This window comes from Micropterus salmoides, unplaced genomic scaffold (assembly GCF_014851395.1).
Source record: "Micropterus salmoides isolate LMB-PRFRI ecotype aquatic unplaced genomic scaffold, ASM1485139v1 Ms_hic_scaffold_1, whole genome shotgun sequence".
NCBI classification, from domain to species: Eukaryota; Metazoa; Chordata; class Actinopteri; order Centrarchiformes; family Centrarchidae; genus Micropterus; species Micropterus salmoides.
This window is the reverse complement of record NW_024040040.1, coordinates 33,608,644-33,627,598: the sequence shown is the minus strand read 5'-3', so window position 1 is coordinate 33,627,598 and position 18,955 is coordinate 33,608,644. Positions and strand designations below refer to the sequence as shown.

The 18,955-nt window shown below is 38.4% G+C and overlaps 3 protein-coding genes across 3 annotated transcripts; all 3 read right to left on the bottom strand.

Moving 5' to 3' along the window:
- Positions 1–111: 111 nt before the first annotated feature.
- Positions 112–5,559, bottom strand: mcur1 (mitochondrial calcium uniporter regulator 1). Its single transcript, XM_038724604.1, has 9 exons — positions 5,191–5,559; positions 4,247–4,363; positions 4,046–4,149; positions 2,625–2,726; positions 2,438–2,479; positions 2,218–2,289; positions 1,768–1,821; positions 1,254–1,368; positions 112–768 (listed from the first exon to the last, which is right to left on the bottom strand). Exons 1-9 carry the CDS (start codon positions 5,471–5,473, stop codon positions 713–715), a joined length of 945 nt encoding a protein of 314 aa, XP_038580532.1. The 5' UTR covers positions 5,474–5,559; the 3' UTR covers positions 112–712.
- Positions 5,560–6,079: 520 nt separating this feature from the next.
- LOC119907058 (regulator of G protein signaling 9 binding protein) lies at positions 6,080–10,295 on the bottom strand. Its single transcript, XM_038724616.1, has 3 exons — positions 9,893–10,295; positions 8,202–8,508; positions 6,080–7,049 (listed from the first exon to the last, which is right to left on the bottom strand). Exons 1-3 carry the CDS (start codon positions 9,986–9,988, stop codon positions 6,661–6,663), a joined length of 792 nt encoding a protein of 263 aa, XP_038580544.1. The 5' UTR covers positions 9,989–10,295; the 3' UTR covers positions 6,080–6,660.
- A 378-nt stretch (positions 10,296–10,673) lies between these two features.
- On the bottom strand, positions 10,674–18,143 carry zgc:56231 (uncharacterized protein LOC406257 homolog). Its single transcript, XM_038724551.1, has 18 exons — positions 17,862–18,143; positions 17,539–17,634; positions 16,766–16,885; positions 16,528–16,666; positions 16,245–16,429; positions 16,027–16,120; positions 15,702–15,878; positions 15,450–15,561; positions 15,311–15,373; positions 14,096–14,242; positions 13,714–13,879; positions 13,412–13,591; positions 12,689–12,828; positions 12,087–12,252; positions 11,699–11,822; positions 11,421–11,491; positions 11,220–11,339; positions 10,674–11,037 (listed from the first exon to the last, which is right to left on the bottom strand). Exons 1-18 carry the CDS (start codon positions 17,964–17,966, stop codon positions 10,822–10,824), a joined length of 2,421 nt encoding a protein of 806 aa, XP_038580479.1. The 5' UTR covers positions 17,967–18,143; the 3' UTR covers positions 10,674–10,821.
- Between the last annotated feature and the right edge of the window lie 812 nt (positions 18,144–18,955).

The following is an 18,955-nucleotide window of genomic DNA, read 5'->3' as shown; positions in this document are numbered from 1 at the left end:
TTATTTTGGAATTCTTTATCTGTACCTTAGGACAACTCATATTTCTCCCCTGTTCACCCCTTAGATCATTAAAAAAGATTGTTACTGTCACTAATACACATCACTGAAGTTGTGATACACATAAGACACAAAGTTTATATTTATTGACAATTCAGAGATGTCATTCAAATAACATACATGTAAGGATCCTGTTAAAACATTTCTGAAACTCCAAAGCAGAAAGATGGATAGAAGTTAGATATATGTGATAATATAGTGGAGTGGTTAAGAGTCACACTGATACAGACATAACAAAGCTAATACATAACATTTTTTTAGTTTAACTTCAGTTTCAAATGCCATTGTCTGAATAACACAGCAGTATTTAATTATTTGCGCACCATATTAATAAATAGGGACTATCTTTAGGGGGGGAAAAATCCCATCTGAATAAAACCGGAATGTCTAAAACTTTATTACATTTATCAACTATGTTCCTGCATGAAAAAATGACTGGTTTCAGCCCTGAGGGGGTTACATCCTTTAAGAGTAAAAATGTAATTTTTTTCAAAAATTTCCACCAGTGATCTGGTGGTAGATACAATTTTCCATAGCCTGTACTTAAAAAAATAATGCAAACTTTCCAACATAAAAGACATTTGTTCTCTGACTGTTGCGTTGAACGTTCAAGTCTTACCAGGGATTATGCTAAAAATCATATTTATAATCCTGTTTACATCCAAATACGATAGAAACCCAAGACCACAGTGAGACAGGTGAACACTGAACCTAAAAGAAAAAAAACATTAATAATTAATTAACATTAACATTAATCATTAGTCTGCTTGCTTCAGTGATATATTATTATTTACTTTATTTGTATTCTGTGTGTTTGAGAACTACTTTTGAACAGTTAAAAAATCTGTTTCCTCACAATTTAAGTTAAAACTAGGGCTCTCAAAAATAGCACTTTAATATACTGAGTAAGTTTAAAATGAATAATGCTTTCATTTTTAAATTACACCAGTTGAACCCATATGAATAGGATGTGCAGTATAACTAGCGACTGTATTTAACATGTATGAAGGACACCGTGTAGCATTTTTAGCCTTTGTGGCTACAATATAGTTTTCAGGTCCCTGACCAAAAGACCCCACTTAAAAAAAAAAAACTTCTCCACTAAAATAAAGCCTAATTATTTGACAGCCCAAATTCTCAATGCTATTACGACTGCTGATTCTACCTAACAACCATGCACAAGCGCTATGTCCTACCTGCAAGGTATTTTATGGTATCCAGTTTATGAGCTTCTAGCATGGTTTTCAAGCCAGCCACTTCAGTGTCTATTTTCATGTTGGTCTGAGTTAAATGAAGATCTTGCTCAGCAGTCTGTAAAAAAAGACGCAGGCATTAAAGACAAGCCCCACCAAAGACCTACCTGATATTTATAACAGACAGTGCAAAAGCTTTTATGGACTGAGAATAGGCCTATCTGCTTTTGCGTTAAAGCAATCAGAGACAGCCATTATTAGAACTTTACAATTGGTACTTTTTTGTGCGTCCATTTGTACTTTAATAAAGCAAATATTAATGTAGGGAACAGGTTAATGCACTTTGCACAACAGTATAATATATAGGCTATCACGTTCATCTAAAATAAGACTGGACACCATCTACTGTATCACTCTCTGCCCTGTGATTGTACATTGTGTAGATCACCATGAACTAAAAATGTGATGTAATTAGGATACGAAACATGTACTGTAGGTGTAATGCACATATACAAACCATTTCCATGATCTCTGTTCGCATCTCTAAAAGCTTCTTGTCATGCTCTGCTTTCTGTAAATGAGAAACAATGTTTTATTTAGAAGAGAAATACAAAGACTGCGATGTAGGACATGACCACAGCTTTCTGTGTCTCCCTGTCCCACCTTTCTATGAAGTAGTAAATGTCAAACATCACTGGTCTGCTTGTGAAGAAGTTGGGATCAATCTATCGTTCCTTTAATTCAGCATGTTTACGTACTAATTGTAAGGGATTACTGTCTGACAATCAATGAGATTTCAATGAGATACAGAGTTGGAATAATTTAATGTATCAGCAATCAAGGTATCTGTCATTTTAAGCAAAGTCCAGAAGAAAAAAAATAATAATAAATAGTAAAATAATAAAGTACAGTTGATGGATATCCAAACGCTAATTTATCCTGTGATTTACTTTTCTCAAACACTTACCAATTCTTTTACGCGACTTTTCTCCAAATTCATGTTCAAAATAGAGTCTGAGCGCACTTTATTCATGACATCCTGCAAGGTGGAAATAGAGATACACAAAGGGAGGTCACAACAAAACTACTGGTGAATAAAAACAAAGATGATGAAAAGCTTCTAAATGTTTATTCTTCCATAAAACTTTGACATAAACTGATCTGAGCAAAGCAGAGTAATCACTTACAGCCAGTTGGACCTTGAACTGCAATAACTGGATCTTGAGTTTCTGGGAGAAATGTTATAATATTTAAATTTAAGTGATATGAATCAAAAACACAGACCGCAGAGATCACCAGAACAACCATGAGTACAGATGCAATATCACAATTACTTTTGGGAAACAGCTTAAGACGGTTGATGAACACACATACCTCATTCTCTGCCAGTAATGCAGAAAACTCGCTCCTCTCAAGAATGATCATGTCCTTCTTTACAGTCGCTATTTGAGACATCACACGCTGTAACATGATCTCCTGCCAAAAATCACACAACCAACACAAAAGGTTTAAAAATAACAACTTGTTTCAATTCTTGTGATATAATTCTTCCCATACTCCAGATTCCTCAGACATCGCACTATATCAAATATATGATCATATTATTGCTATTATTTTAATCCACAGCTAAGGACATGCACACAAAAGATTTAAAGGTTTTCCAGAAAGTCAGTAGTGGACTTTTGAAGGCATTTTGTTGCAATGCTATGGATGGTAAGCTACATATCCAGTGAATCAATGTATGTTTTTTCAGAAATTCTGAGGTGATCCCATGTATACCCAATTTTAATTTAATTTGAAGGACATGTGTGCAGGTGATTGTACTATTTTACACTTTCACATGACTACTAGATTGACCATGTGTTTCCGTTTGATAAATGTGCAACACAATAATGGCTTGTCACGATAATTACTATCAATTTATAGTCCAATATATGATTATGACCTTGATCATTTTTGCTGACCTTGAGATTGCTTGTTGTGTTTACATGCGTGTTTGTTTACATAAGAATGTCTCCAACAGTTTAGCCATGTGTCTCCAACATAATGCCACAATAAACAGCAGGATTTCCCCACCATTTAAAAAAATTATGCTGAGACACGTTTTGCTGTCATTTCTGGTTGGGCTCCTTCTGCCTCCTTCTGGTTCAGGCACACACACACACACACACACACACACACACACACACACACACACACACACACACACACACACACACACACACACACACACACACACACACACACACACACACACACACACACACACACACACACACACACACACACACACAAAACCAGGTGAACGGAAGATAACGTGTTACTGATTCCAGCCAGAACATTTTGGGTTCAAGCTGAATGAGAGAGCAGAGCCTGTTAATGTAAATGTCGACTTTGTCCTGTTATGTGCCAAATGTTTAACATTTATTTAATGCAATAATTAAGAGCCCGAGAGTCCATTTTATTTTTTGTTTTGGTTGTGTGGTTTTATTTTATTTATGTTTTTGTATGTTTTCACATTATATTGGACATATCCAATGTCTGAATATTCTTATAAATAAAAACTTCATTGCTCTTTGAATTATCATTATATCAGTGGTGTAAAATGGTCTTAAAATGAAAATAATGTGATTTATCACAATTATTTCTAGAACGATATAATCGCCCAACAAAAGTAGTTTTGTGACAGGCCTAAACACAATGATCTTGGTTTAGTGACCTTTACAGGACTTGACATTGTCCTTAGTACTGTATTTACAGTAAATGTAACATATACAAACCTCCTACAGTCTCACCTGTTGCACTTTGGTTACCATGTCATTATAGATGACGTCCATGTTAGAGTTTGTCATCCTCACCAGTACTTTAACCACCACCTCAGCTTGCTGAGTTGTGAAGCCTGTTAATGGGAAATTTATAAAGGAAAATCAACAGCTCGTTTTTAACAAAGCAGAGTAATTTTGTAAACATTTTGTAAGTAACAAAAGCAGCCAAACCATTTTCCTCAAAGAGCTGTACCACTGCATGTGTATCAAAGAACAGCCTCCCGCCTTCACCTTCAGGGAATCCTGGTTTCAAATCATACTGGAAGGCTCTCATGGAGGTACTCAGCTCTGAAACCAACAATGTAATGACGGGGGTGATTATCCAAAAATTAAGCATCACATGGACACTGGACGTACTACTTTTCCCTTCCTTTCCTTTTTTTCGCTTATATAGAAATTTCATATTTTGTATTTTACATTAGAAGAAGTGTGAAAGTTTCAGTCATGTCATGCTATGAATAGTAATATTTTCAAGCAAAGGGCATTCCTTTACTCATATGTGAAAGAACTGATAGCTTTGTAAGTGCACAGTTGTTGTATGTTGCATATTTTGCTGCCACTCTATCGTTTTTTACCATACAGTCGGCCTACTTCCTATGTAACTTCTTTGATTGCTGCAATAAACTAAATACCAACATGATACATTTTTCCTAAAGTTACAGAGCAATTCAGAGGGGAAAAGCTATCTAGGGAACTGATCACTTGATCAAAATGATGTCTATTACAACAATAACCATCAGGATAAGAGCGTAGAAAAGGACAAGTTTGTAACCAAGGAAATTGGTTACAAAGAGTTGGAACTGCGGAGGTTTGTAGTGGGTTGGATTGCTGGGCAAAAACATTCAACAGTTCCCATTAATGCATTTATTTAATATGTGGCAGTGAAGCAAGCAAGCTCCTAACTGAGCCAGTGGGAAGCCGGCCCATAGACTGTGGAAGGCTTGAAGAGGACTTTAATTTTGACACATAAAAAGGAGACACAGCAAGTGATCATATGACCCCCCTAGTCATGTATGACCCTATGTCTTTCACATGTTCCAATAAGGCCTATGGATTGAGTTAGTTACAGTGCCATCACATTAACGCTATAAACTAAGAAACCATGGAACCTATACCTCTTGTGGTCATCTTTGTCACTGCAGAAAGATGTAACGCCTTCCCTCCAGTAGCTCGTCTCCTTCTCCACAGCGGCTGCTCGGAGGTCGGAGGGATGACACCCCGGACACTCGGCGATGCGGTGACACTTGTCAAACGCGACGTTGTTGGTGAAATGGTCGCTTGCGCTGGCACAAAACTTCTAACGCCAACTCTGTGTTGATTAAAATCAGGGTCATACCTCTTTATTGGGGATTTAACGCCAACAACTTTAAGTCGCGAATGAGTCTGTTTGAGCGCCATTGTTTACGCTCGTGTTCCGCCAGCACACAGGCCGCGCTTCCGTCTGTGAAAAGCCTGACAATGTATTACTGCCTCTGCCGTTTGACTCGCAACTTTTCACTTAGTTTTTTCTCAATGAATTTTAACGTCAAACTTCCAAACGTCCGGTAACGCACTTCAAAATAAAGCTCACGTGTGTCACAAATGCTGTTTACACTGCACCTCCATTGAATTTGGGTGGCAGCAGAAATCACATTGGCTGGCTCTTTGTTGTTGTTTGGGCGAACTGGCCCTTAAGAAATTAATAATGTTATATTCCCTCTAAACTTATGTTTAGACTATTAACTACATTATTATATTATTGTTAAAGGTATACAGTATATCAACTACAAAGCATCGACACCTATGTCTTCTTGATGGCAACAAGGAATAAGATTCAACTCTTCTATTAAGTAAATAAAATAATGTGAATTTACTTGTAGTTTATATTACCTCTAACGCGTGAATTATTTGGGGGATTTCTGTGCATAATATAATACAGAGGTATGTATGATATTTGTAATTGAGTAATTCTTTGTTTTTAGTGCAATATCAAGGTGCTAATCAGTGAAAATGAATGCAACAACACAGTGTCATATCAAAGTTGATACTTTTATAATGCACAACTACACATAGTCAGTCGTCTACAGCACATATAATATACACAATAAGGTAACACTGTCAAAATAAAAAGCTTCAGCCATGTGATATTCTTCTTATTACAGTATATCAACTACAAAGCATCGACACCTATGTCGTCTTGATGGCAACAAGGTATAAAATTTGACAGAAATTGTTCTCTTCATGTATCACAAACTAGTCAGGAGAATGTACTATATCTTTGTAAGCTATATCTTTTTACAACTGAGTGAGTAAAACCTGTCCATACTGTAATAATTATTTTAATTATTTAATTCTAACTGGCAACCATGCATTTTTATTGTCACTTTGTTTAACAAAGATAGTTTAAAGTATATGGCAACTGGTTTGCATCCAGATTTATTTCAGTATATTATTAGACAAATGATCTCATGCACTAGTAGATAATGTAGCAGCTATTTTAAAATGATAACAATGTAAAGAGAAAACTACTGTACTTGCAGTAGTTTTCACTGTGTTCCTGAGCATTGCTCAGGTTTTACAGGAAGATGAGTGTATTAAGGTTTTGCTCATGAGAAAAAGACAACACAGACAGATAAAGTGGCTATCACCAAAACAACAGCAAAGAGCAATAAGAGCACAAAGATTTGACTGCGCTGGCATAGAGGCTGGTGTTCAGGCTGATGTTCAGGCTGCTCCTCATCAACAGACAGCAGAGCCAGGGAGGTGCTGTCGGTGCTGCTGAGCGGGTCTGCATACTGTGGCCCACGGGGCTCCACCATCCAGCGCAAAACATTGACTTTCATCTCCATGTCATCGATCATGTGATCAATTTGGCTGATCTCCTTCTCCATGGTGCTGCGCTCCTGGCTCTCTAGACCAGCAGGGAGGGTTGGGCTCTGTACTTGATTCAGGTCTGGCAGACTCAGTGCACGGGCTGCTACCTCACTGCCTCCTCCTGCATTACCAAAATTAAAATTGATACTTCAGTCTGTAAAATACTTTTCACTTTTCATCCAGTCAAACATGACTAAACTGGTTCTAATGTTGTCAAAAACAGATTCATAAACTGTTGCCTTGCTAAAACTACTGCGGCCAGTCCTGCAATAAATCCCTCATGATGCTTAGAATGTTTTGTTTGGTTCAAACTTAAAGGGGTGTTGATTCAACTTTCATTTTGGAGACTGCAGTTTGTGGCGCTGTTGAACTGTATTGCCTTGTACTTAGATGTGTTTCTATTATTTTGTCTACCCCACTTATATCGATGAGGGTAGGCTAAATAACAGAAACACCTCTATGTGTAATGCAATACAGTTCAACAGCACCATAAACTGCAGCCTTTGCAATGACCATACAGCTGAATCAACACCTCTCTTAAACAGTTTCATGAAGGGAGGATTTATTAGACTGCCTTAGTTTTAGCTAGGTGTACCTAATAAAACTGAGTGTGCATGTCACCATACTTTGACAAAATATTAACTGATTTAATAATAGGTGTTTTTATAATCAGGTTTCAAAAATTGCCTGATTTTGTGAACTTTATTCAAATTGTGTTTGCAGAACAACAGTTGATTTGCAATCAGTGTTCCTCCTGAAATTAAGTAGCTCCATCTAGTTCCTTTTAAGTTTAGTTGAGGTTTATGGTAATACTTGTACAGTATCTCACAAAAGTGAGTATACCCCTTGCATTTATTTTAAATATCTGAAAATATATGTGACAACACTGAAGAAAGGACACTTTGCAACAATGTAAAGTGAGTGTACAACAGTGTAAATTTGCTGTCCCCTCAAAATGACACATGACATACCATTAATGTCTAAACTGCTGGCAACAAAAGTCAATACACCAATAAGTGAAAATGTCCAAATTGGGATACTGTAGATAATAACCTAGCATGGGGGAAAATCACTACAACATTTTTACATGACACCTAAATAATCTCTAGCAGAAGTAGAAGTAGTAGTGGAATTATTTTGCAGATTACCTCTGTTGTATTATCTCCAAAGTTTCATGTTAAACCTTGTTTTACATAATTTGCTTGATAACCTTTCATTGGCTAATCTACCTGCTGAAATTCAACTTGTATTTACAAGAAGGGCTTTAATTTACCTTGTATGCCAGTTTGCACCATGGTATTAGGGTTGGCCAGAGAGAAGATGTCACCCACGTTGAAAACTTTGCACATGTCAACATGGAGGAGCTCTAGGCTGGAGGAGAAGGCGACCCAGAGGAGCTCCATCTCCTTACGCTGCTCCTCAGGCAGGCTCTTGTTTCGTAGATGTGAGGTCAGATGATGACATATGGCCACGGCCAACTTTTGAGCCTTTTCTCGTGTTTGACGCAGCTCATCCCGCAGCTGCAAGCTGTCTGTGCACCCACCGACGCATGACGCCAAGTGCCGGTAACATGCCACCACCTGTGTGAGGAAAAAGAAGCAACAAAAAGATTTAATTATGTTTATATGCATGCCTTAGTGAAAATTAAGATAACCTGAAGCTATGTGCTGCTAACCAAGACACCTCCGTAGTTGCTTTGAGTGAATATGGCCCTCATGTGTTTCAGTGTCCTTGCTGGATATCTCAGAGAAGTGATTACTTGTAGAAGCAAATAACAGACAGCTCCTGGTAGCTTGGGGCTGCTATACTTCAACTATACTTCATCTCTGACCTGAATACTGTCTGGTCCACAGGCTTCAGAGGCAAGAATCTGTACCATTTGTAACAAAGGTTGCAACAGCAACCAGTTTGTTTAATGTGAGTATACATGCCCTTGCTGTGCACATCACCTGATCAAGTATGCAGTAGACCACTAATCACTTCTTAAAAATAGGTATCACAAGTTTTAAATATTTCTTTAACCCAATGTTAACAAGCCAAATCAGACAAAATCAGTGTTTCATGAAGAAATAATTTAGGATTTGTAAAAAAAAAATGTATCACCTAATGCTGCTTTAGACTATTACTGGGAAAGGTTTAAAATGGGACAGTTTCAGTTTTATGATCTAAATCATATGGTAAAACAGTGTCTTCATAATAGGTGTTAGCTTAGCCCTGGAGGATTGGCAGGTGTGGTTTCAATGAAAAATATTATAAATAATCTCCTTATCAGTGATCTATTTCTAGATAAGCCAAAACAACCTTGTGCACTCGGCCCATCCGCATGTGCGGATAGGTGAGAGGAGGGAGAACAACAGTGATGACTACCAGTATGCTATATTCTTTTTTGGATTTGTGTACTTTGTTGTGCATTTGTTATGTATTAATTTATATATATACAGAAATAGACACATATGTTCATGCACATACATATATAAAGCATATTTAAAACAACTAACATGCCAATAACTGAGAAGAAATGCTAGGCATGGACATGGCATTATCTAACACAGATACTGGAACAGTTACAAAGATGCAGTGGACCAAGAAATTCTTTTCAGTGAGAGTGCTTTTTTTGCCACGGGGCGGCGGGAGGTGGGGGTACATAGATGTCCTGTGTGTGTCTAGTCTGTGAAATATTAACATTAGATGGTATAAATGCTGATGCAAAACATATTTAACCTTTTAGAACACATTTTTCCATTCTTTCGCAAACTTGAATTGCCATTTTGTCAGAAATATTTGCATTTAAAATACAGTCATTTCTTTTATATTACATTTTCAGAAACGTATTAGATGGCCAGATCAGTAACAGACTGAAACTACTGGAATAAATGTAACAATACAGCAGAATTATACCACAGCATTCTTTATGTCCTAAACAGTCACAGGCTCAAAAAACAGTTAATACTCGGAGCAGCTTACCTTTATCAAAGAATCCACCAGAGTTTTTCCATCAGGCAAAGCCTTGTCTGTGCCGACCGTGCAATCATCGCCCACTTTGTTGTTTACAAGTGGCATGAGGATGACTTGTCCAGAGTCTCAGACTCTGCCACAGCAGGCAAGATTTTGGCCCAGTGGCCCTTCACTCCTCTGGCTGCCCCTGGTCCTCTTCTTTCCCTGGAAGATGCTTCATTCAGTGGCTGAGAGTTGAGACAGGCTCCGTCCCAAAGCCGCAAGATACATTGCGATACTCCACTCCAATGACTAAATTATACCAGACATGCTTAGGAGATTGAAAGATTCCCACTTCTGTCTTTGTGGGACAAGTCAAAGCAATGAAGAAAAAAGTGCAATAAAGTGATGTAACCCCTAAGCAAGGTGTTAATCCTGTGGCTGACCCCTTTGGACTGAGGCAGGCTAAGACGAACAGCTAATCTCATTAACAACCACTGAGACTAGAGAGATAGAAGAGCAGCTGGCTGTCGCTACCACAATGGCCCTTTCACTAACTGAGAGGAGGCTAGATAATGGTCGTCCTCATTTCACCAGGTTGATGTAAGGTTCAGCGTATGTTCTGAGCATGAATTCCCTGGCGTGACATTTCTATAGCAGTGCATGTATGCATGTATAACAAGGTTTCTATACGAAAAGCACGCCACAAGAAAAGAAGCCACATATGCGTGTGCTGTGGTCACGAAGTGACATGCCAATGGTGCTTTGAATTGACATTATCCAAAACAGCAGAGGAAGAGATGTCAATGAGTAAGAAATTACTTCATGCCTAGAAGTTTAAGCAATTTTATTAAAAAACAAAAGCACATCAAAAAACATTTAAAAAAATAGTCACAAGAAACACACCAAATAAAATACAGATAAGTAGTCTCTCTCCTTTTGTCCAGATGCTGGGCTTTTCAGTGTTGCACAGTCCTAACCGTTTTCCTGAGTGTTCGGCCCGTCGTACCCTTCCGTGGAGAAGTTACCGCCTCCCTGATGTTGGCGAGCAGGCCTCTCTTGGTTTTGGACTGCACAGGGGACTTCTGGGAGAGCTTTGCAAGTTCGGCCTTTAGCGAGGCAATCTCCCTGTCCTTTTCAATGTTCTGCTGTAGGATGTCCTCCATAGACTTCATCTTGATGGAAAAAAGATAAATGAAGTCACGGTTGCCTGACATGCCTGGGTCCAGTCAGACAGTTCAAATTGTAATTTTCGTAAAGCCATTTTAAGTAGGTTTTGTAGATTTGACATTTTTAGGGTGTTTTGCATCATCATTGTGCTGCTCCCAAATCCGCGCCCCATTTCTTATCGCCTCACCTGATCATCAGCCTTCCTCTGCAGAGCCTCTAGGTCAGCCGATTTCTCCAGGAAGCCATCTCTGACCTTCTGAAGTGTTCCATTAACCTCCATCAACCTTTTCTCTAGGGACAAAATCAACTGAACCAAAACATTAAATGGAAAAAAAAGACTGAGCAAATGTTTCATTGAGATGCATAATCTAAATGTTATATTTGTTACCTGTTGTTTATCCTCACACATTCTCTCTATGGCACATTTCTCTTTGTAAAGCCGATCCGACCGATCAGCCACTGTAGGGAGAAAATTTGCAAAGTGAAATTTACCCAAATAATTGTTAGGAACCAACTCTTGTGAGCTCACTGAAGACAGGACAACACAGCATACTAATAAATAGAAAATACACAAGACATAAATGAAGAGAAGGAAATAAGCTCCCAGAGGACATTCCCTGAGAGAGATAGATGCTGGGCTATGTCTATGAATAAAAACGTGCTAACCTGCTGCTTCAGTCCCTTTAAATGGTTGAGTCTGGCACGACTGGTCCACTTTTGGAACTGCATACGTGCCTCCTTTGTCACTGGACTTTAAGGTCTCCAACTCTGAAACTTTACGTTTGAGCGCCTACACGGTTGGTAAGAGCCAAATTTGAAATTTTAATAACCCAAAAATTGGAGGATTTGCTTAATTCAGTAACATAACATGGGACAATACCAGATTACTATAAAACTAATGACTATTTGCAGTTTAACAATTGAAGTTACTGGGATTTAAGAGATGTAATGAACCCAGTTCTGGGTCTGGCAGGGTAGAGGTTGAGGCCTTAACTAAACAAGACCCATTAGAACTTATGATTTTTCTGACCTGTTAACTGATTAAATGACATACCTCCACTTTCTCTTGTTCAGCAATGAACTCATCAAGAGGTACATAGTCATCTTCCAGATTGTTCATAGCACACTGGTAGGCATGCTCTTTGATAACATCCTTGTACATCTCAAATGTGTTCTCCAGCTTTTCTTGGTAGCTTTCCTTCAGTTCTTCTATCTGCCGACTAAACATTTAAAGCAAACTTTATTCACCAAATTTTACTTCCAACAAGGGTTTACACTTTCGGAGATGTTACTGAAATTAACATAATTGCTCATGAAATGTTTGTGTGTTCAGTATCAATTTGATGAACAAATTAGTTTCTCAAAAATGAAGACCGTAGGCATACAATAGCAGAGATTTGCATCACTGGCCTTCCGTGAGAAACAAATTAATTATTATATATATATATATATATATATATATATATATATATATATATATATATATATATATATATATATATATATATATATATATATATATATATATATATATATATATATATATATATATATATATATATATATATATATATATATATATATATATATATATATATATATATATATATATATATATATATATATATATATATATATATATATATATAAACTTACCTGCGGAGTTCCTCACTCTCCATGAGCTGTTGTAACATGGCATCTCCCATTTCCTTGCGAATCTCCATTTCCTGAACCAGGTTTCTTCTTCGCTCAGCCAGGAGTTTTGTTCGCAGGTTTTCAATCACATTCATAACCTCCTATGAGAGTTGAAGCAAAACATTTACTGGAGATAACCCGCGCAGTGTTTCTTGTAATGAGTGACGGTGAAATATTCCCCAACTACTGTATTATGATAATACTAAACACATGTCTCATCGACGTTTCGCTCAAAACCACAATGGTCAACTTCATGGTGGCGCTATAGAAAAGGTCAGGGAATCACCAGCCTTCATCACCTTTGCACCATGAACATCTGCACAAATTTCATGGCAAGCAATTCAATAGTTGAGACATTTCACTAAAAGCCAAAAAAGTGAACCTCATTGTGGTCTTGAGGTTAAAAGTCTGGGGGATCATTAAAGTCAGTCGGACTCTTCTTCTAGGGACAATGAATGCTTGTACAAACGTTTGGTAATCAATTGAATAGTTGAGATCTATATATTTCAATCTGGACCAAAGGTAAGTGGTAGACTGACTGACTGACCTAAATCTATTCTGCAAGAATGGCTAAAAACATGTCAAATAGTAATTGGGGTATGACCTCTCCTTTCGTCAATCCCAAATAAAACATGTTATATTTATGAAACAATGTTTGAATGCGACATTGAGTAGAAGTTGTACATTCTGTGGCAGCAAAGACATGTCAGCCTCGTCTTCCTCATCAAGCAGCTCCTCCTCAGACAGGTAGCTCTCCAGGGCCTGGCTGTCAATCACCCCATTCCTCACCAGAGGCTTGCCATCTCGGCCGACCAAACAAGGAGCCAGAGATTCCAGCGGCTTGTCTGGGATTACCTGTACCACCTACAGACAGCGCAAGTACAATGAGTGGTGTTATGGTAGATCTGCTAGCTCACCAAGATTATTTTTGATCCAGCTCATTAAACAGCTTTCTCCCACACTCTTATGCACTCACTCAGACTAACCTGTTTGGCAATAGCAGAGAATTTCATAACATGGAGAGTCTCATCATAAGTGGAAGCACACTGGTTAATGTTGACGATCATTGATGCTCTTCCTTTGCCGCAGAAAACCGCCTGGAAGAGCTTGGTGAGCTTACTCTCTCTGAAAGGAATGTAGCTGCTCTTCATTCTGATGGGACAAAACAGAAGGAAGAAACGAGGACTTTGACCCTGCAAAAACATCTAAATCGTCAAGAGCCATTGCTGCCTTGCTTCCAACTAAGAGCCATCACTTGTACTACTTTTTAAATACCTAACCATGTGAGAGCCATGTTATTTACAAAGCATTGGCATCTTGTGTCAAACACTGGTGACAAATGTCTGACACATTTATAGCCAACTGTACCGGTCAGTCTGATTGTTGCGAAGGGCAGTGATGCACTTCCCCAGAATGAGCAGCGAGTTGTTGATATTCCCGGCCTCCTTCAGCCTCTCTCCGAAGGTCTTGGTTTTGTTGCATCTTTCTGAGCCAGCCAGGTCACACAGAGAAAACCTGAGAAACACCAATGAATTTCTGTATCCTTTCACTGTGCTAAAGCTGTCAGATTTGTAATTTGACTCAAGTACAAACAACTTTGTTTGCAATTTGTTCGGAATGCCTAATAACACCATTGCTCCTTTTATGGATATCTTTGGCACTCCTCCAGATTCGCACGTACGGTCTAAGACTGAAGCTGACTGTGTGGCCTTCACTACCTTACTTGCCAGACGCCTAATTTTATTTAAATGGAAAGATGTACACCCACCTGCCTTTATAAACTGGATCAAAGATTTACAATTCATCCCTAAACTAGAGAATATAAAATTCTCATTACGGGGCTCCACAGGTACTTTTTATAGAGCATGAACTGCCTTCCTTGACCACATTAACAAGAATACAATTACAGATGCCCGCTGTGACATAAATTGGAGGAAAGAAAATAAACTTCGCTTAGCTCGTTCCAATTATCTCTGACCTGCTTTTTATTTGACTTGCTTTTTATTTTACTTCTCCACAAATACAAATTTTGTCTCTCGTCTTTGCTTTTTTTTTTTTCCCCCTTTGCTCCTTTTAACATATTGCACTCCTGTGTAGAAATGTCAAATACTTTGTAGTTTGTGAAAATGCAATATAAAGTTGGTAAAAAAACAGAATACCTTTAAATTTGGTCCAATGACTCCTGAGCAGAAAGGCTCTGAATCAGTTCTTTATCACATTCATGTCTTGTGTTTATTCCATTTAATATTTTATTTATATCCCTCCTCTTTAGATGCATTTTAAATGTTTAACTGCAATTGCATTATTTTCCATATTGCCACCATTGAGCCAATCTTGCAACATCACCTCTTTTAATTTCTAGTGTTTCTCCCAGAAACTTGCTTCAATTTCCACCACATTCTGTATTGTATATTTTAAATGTGTAGAATTCACATGCAAATAGTTTATACTTCAAGTGGACGAGTCTGAAATTCAGCTCACTACACAACTATCCAAACACATGAAGCTACACAGAAGAAAAAACACCCCCAAACCCTATTACTAGGTAGGATCATGTTCATGATGTCACTACATGATACTTACTCTGAGGTCCTTTTCACTGTGCTGCCATCAATCTTCAGTAGCTTCATGGTAAATATGCTGTGGCTATAAGAAAAGCTGGCATGAGTTTTGAAAACATAAAGTGACACCAAGCAAACATGTGATGAAATGAATAGTTTGCCTTCTGCTTGATGACTGGTTCATCTTTGTGGCTGCAGCACTTCTATTTTTGTTTCCAAATTGCAGCAGTTTACCGGCTTCGCTCAGGTTCTGGATGTTAATCCACCTGAGATCTGAAATGAATTGAATTAAAAACACACATCGTTCTTTGATTCAATTTTAAGTCTTGCGCAGCATAAAAAAACCCCAAAACAAAACCCCGTTTGCTGGCATGTTTCTACCAACTTAACACATGATAAAGACATGCTCACACCTTTAACGTAAGCATTTCCAGCACCATCGTCACATACTCTGAGAGCAGCACGTTTCTTGAACTTGGAAAACTGGGAAGGTTGAAGCAGGTCATATACAGACTCATTGTAGATTTCAAAGAATGCCACCCATAAGGCAAACTGGCTGCTGTCGGCTTCTGTTGGGTTGCTTACCAACACTAAAGAAGAAGAATATGGAGAGGACAACAAAAGTTCAAAAAGTGAAAAACATCTAAGGAATCGTGATATTTGTCCCACTTGGGACAACTTAAACTGTTTAACATTCAAGATGACATATGTTCAGTGTGTAGGATTAGTGAGGGCTACCGGTTTGCTCGTAGGACAAAGAGGAGGATGAGAGACCGGTGGTTGAACAAGACAAGGACTCTAAACCACCACTGGCTCTGAGAGGATCACACTCCTAGATGGGAGCAAATAAATATGCATTTTTGGGGCATTACCTGCAGAGAGCATTATGGTGTTTCATTCCAGCAAATTAAAATTGTTAGCAATATTTTTGGAAAAGCCTGAGAACATGCTCTCACTTCTTTGACTGAAGCAAAAATGGCAGCTTTGGCACTCCTCTCCTGCTTGACTTGGTCAGGATCCAGATACTGCGCATCATTCCTGAGGTAGGGTTTCAGATCCATCGCCTCATACAGACGGCCTCCAATGTAGCGAAAGGTGGCGTCCAGCACTCGAGGGAGTATTCCAGGCTCTTTTGGAGAGCCTAAAACATTTCACAGCATACTTAGACTGGTAGAAGAACTTTGCAGGACTTGTGACAGTGACTGGCGCTTGTTAAAATGTTAGCGTTTCAATCTTTACCTTGGATGGTGTAGGTTTTCCCAGCATTGGTTACACCGTAGCTGAATATCAGTGCATTCTTCCCATCCAAGAAATCATTCATTTGGCTTTTGACGGTGTCCTCAAATAGCTCAGACTGTGTCATCTCTGGACCAAAAATCTGAAAGCCAACAGAAAGATGGTGGGTTGCAAATGAATGTGTGTCTCCGTCTAAAACATGGTTCAGGCAGCTCAGTAAGCAATGTCAAATGGTGCAGACCTGTGAGAAGGAGAATTTGTGGACAGACATGCCAATGCCCTTCTCACTGCTCTTCATGGTGGCAGAGCCCTTTGGTGCATTCAGTGTCACCATTTGACTGTTTTCAATCACCACACAATCCTGAGAGAAAAACAATGGCAAGACAGCTTGAAGAAAAATCAAGTAGCACAGTCTCAGTCAAATAACTGAGCAAACCGAGCGTCAGTGGGGGCTGTGAGGTCTAGAGCAGGTTGAGCTTTGTCTACACTTAGGGACTGCGTGAAAATGATTGTGTTTTTGTTTTGTTTTTTTAAGTGTCTCTCATCCCAAATTAGGATTTTATGTAATTTTCCCCCTTTATTTTCTTTCCTTGTTAAGAAAAATAGATGAAACAATCAAATCAAAATGATTTTGGCCATATGCAGAGGACAGGTTTTGAAGAACAGGATAGCCATGGATCTTTATAATTATTAGAGATTGAACATCCTCTCTCCAGAGAATGTTTCATTTGTCACTAGCAACTCAAACCTAAACTTTAGTGTGCATCATAACCCTTTATACCCTAGTCCCTTTATCTTGGCGAAAAATCAGGTACATAATGTAGATAAACTGCAATACAATAAGAGAATCATTTTAACTTCATTACCATCACCATGTTCTGTGTATAATTGCAGATTGGGGTCTCTTTTTGGGTTGAAAAACCGCTGGTCACATTCATTGTCATGACTTTTAGCTACAGTATTAAGCACTAGATAGACTGGGTGACATTTCACATCTGGTACTATATACTGTACCTGGTCCTCCTTGTCAGCAAGTTCCTCTTTAGAGAAGGGCCTGACTCTGAGGTAAACTCTCATGGTCTGCTGCTCAGCACCACCTGCCATTTCAGTCTACAAACAAAAGATGACAATCAAGACTAGAAGCTAAACCTCAGCACAGAGGAGCTGAATTTAACGCTTATTTCAATCCTAATAAACAACTAAATGCCACAGCCAAGGAAATCTGAACAGGCATCTACGGTCAGCATTACTTACTCAGTGAATCTAGCTTGGGAATACAAAATTAAAGATAGTCAACTGTATTAGTTTGATGAATACAAAAAAGGGGAAAACATTACCTGCTGTGGTGAATTGGTGGCAGGAGGAACATTGTAAGTCAAGTCCATGTCAACAGGCTGCATATGGTCACCTTCTTCATTGATCAGATCAATAACTGTACTCATCTTGGGGTGAGGCAAAATGTCTCTTAATTCATGTACTAACTCACTACTTGCACTGAACAAAGTTGAGGTCAGTTCTCTGCACAAATAAAGAATTAACAGTCCCCTTCTCGTTGGAAGATGATTCACAAAACAAACTGATCATGAAAATGACTTATTTCACCCACACATAGGTCTGCTGATGTTCTTCCACGGAAAATCAAGGGGGAGCTTGTAATCAGTTTTAACTGAGAGCAGGTGTGAAGTCAAGCAAATCACAGGGACTGACCAACCGGCTTAGAGGACTCTACTCCAACTTTACTTGGTTAGTTCAACAGTGATATACTGTTTCAAGTGATTATCTGAGGATCAGTCTCTAAATATGTCAGAGTTATGAGGGATGACATATTCTGCTGTATCAGCCAAAGACCAAAATGGGCAAGAGAGGCCTTTTTTTTAAATCAATACCCATATAGTACCAAGACTTGTTTTCCATCTGTCACCACTGACTGACAACAAAAAGCAGACTGCTATTTTATGTTTGCTTCCAAGCCATTTCCCACCATCATTTTCACATGAGAATGGCAGCTAGATGTCCACAGAGCAACAAATTATTAATAAAGAATATTATATTATATTATAAATTGTAAAAATCACAAAGATGAAAGACACACATAGTATAATATGTGTCAAACATTGTCACAAAGGGAGGGGCAGGAACCAGACTGCACAACAGTTCTAAACAGAAATAACACATTCTTCTTCTTAGAATAAAAGTTGAATTCGTAAGCAATAAATCAAACCCCCTGTTCAATTTCATGTTCTAAGTAATTTTGCTGCTACAGCCTTACATGGTTTTATGATGATTCACTTATGGTGGCTAATTTAGCTAGTTAGCAAACTTTAGCCAGGTATGGCTGTGCAACGGACATTACTGAGTCAGATTCCTGACTTTATCTACTTGTGCTGTTACATTATGTTTTGGCATTCATTGTTACTGTGTAATTGTCATT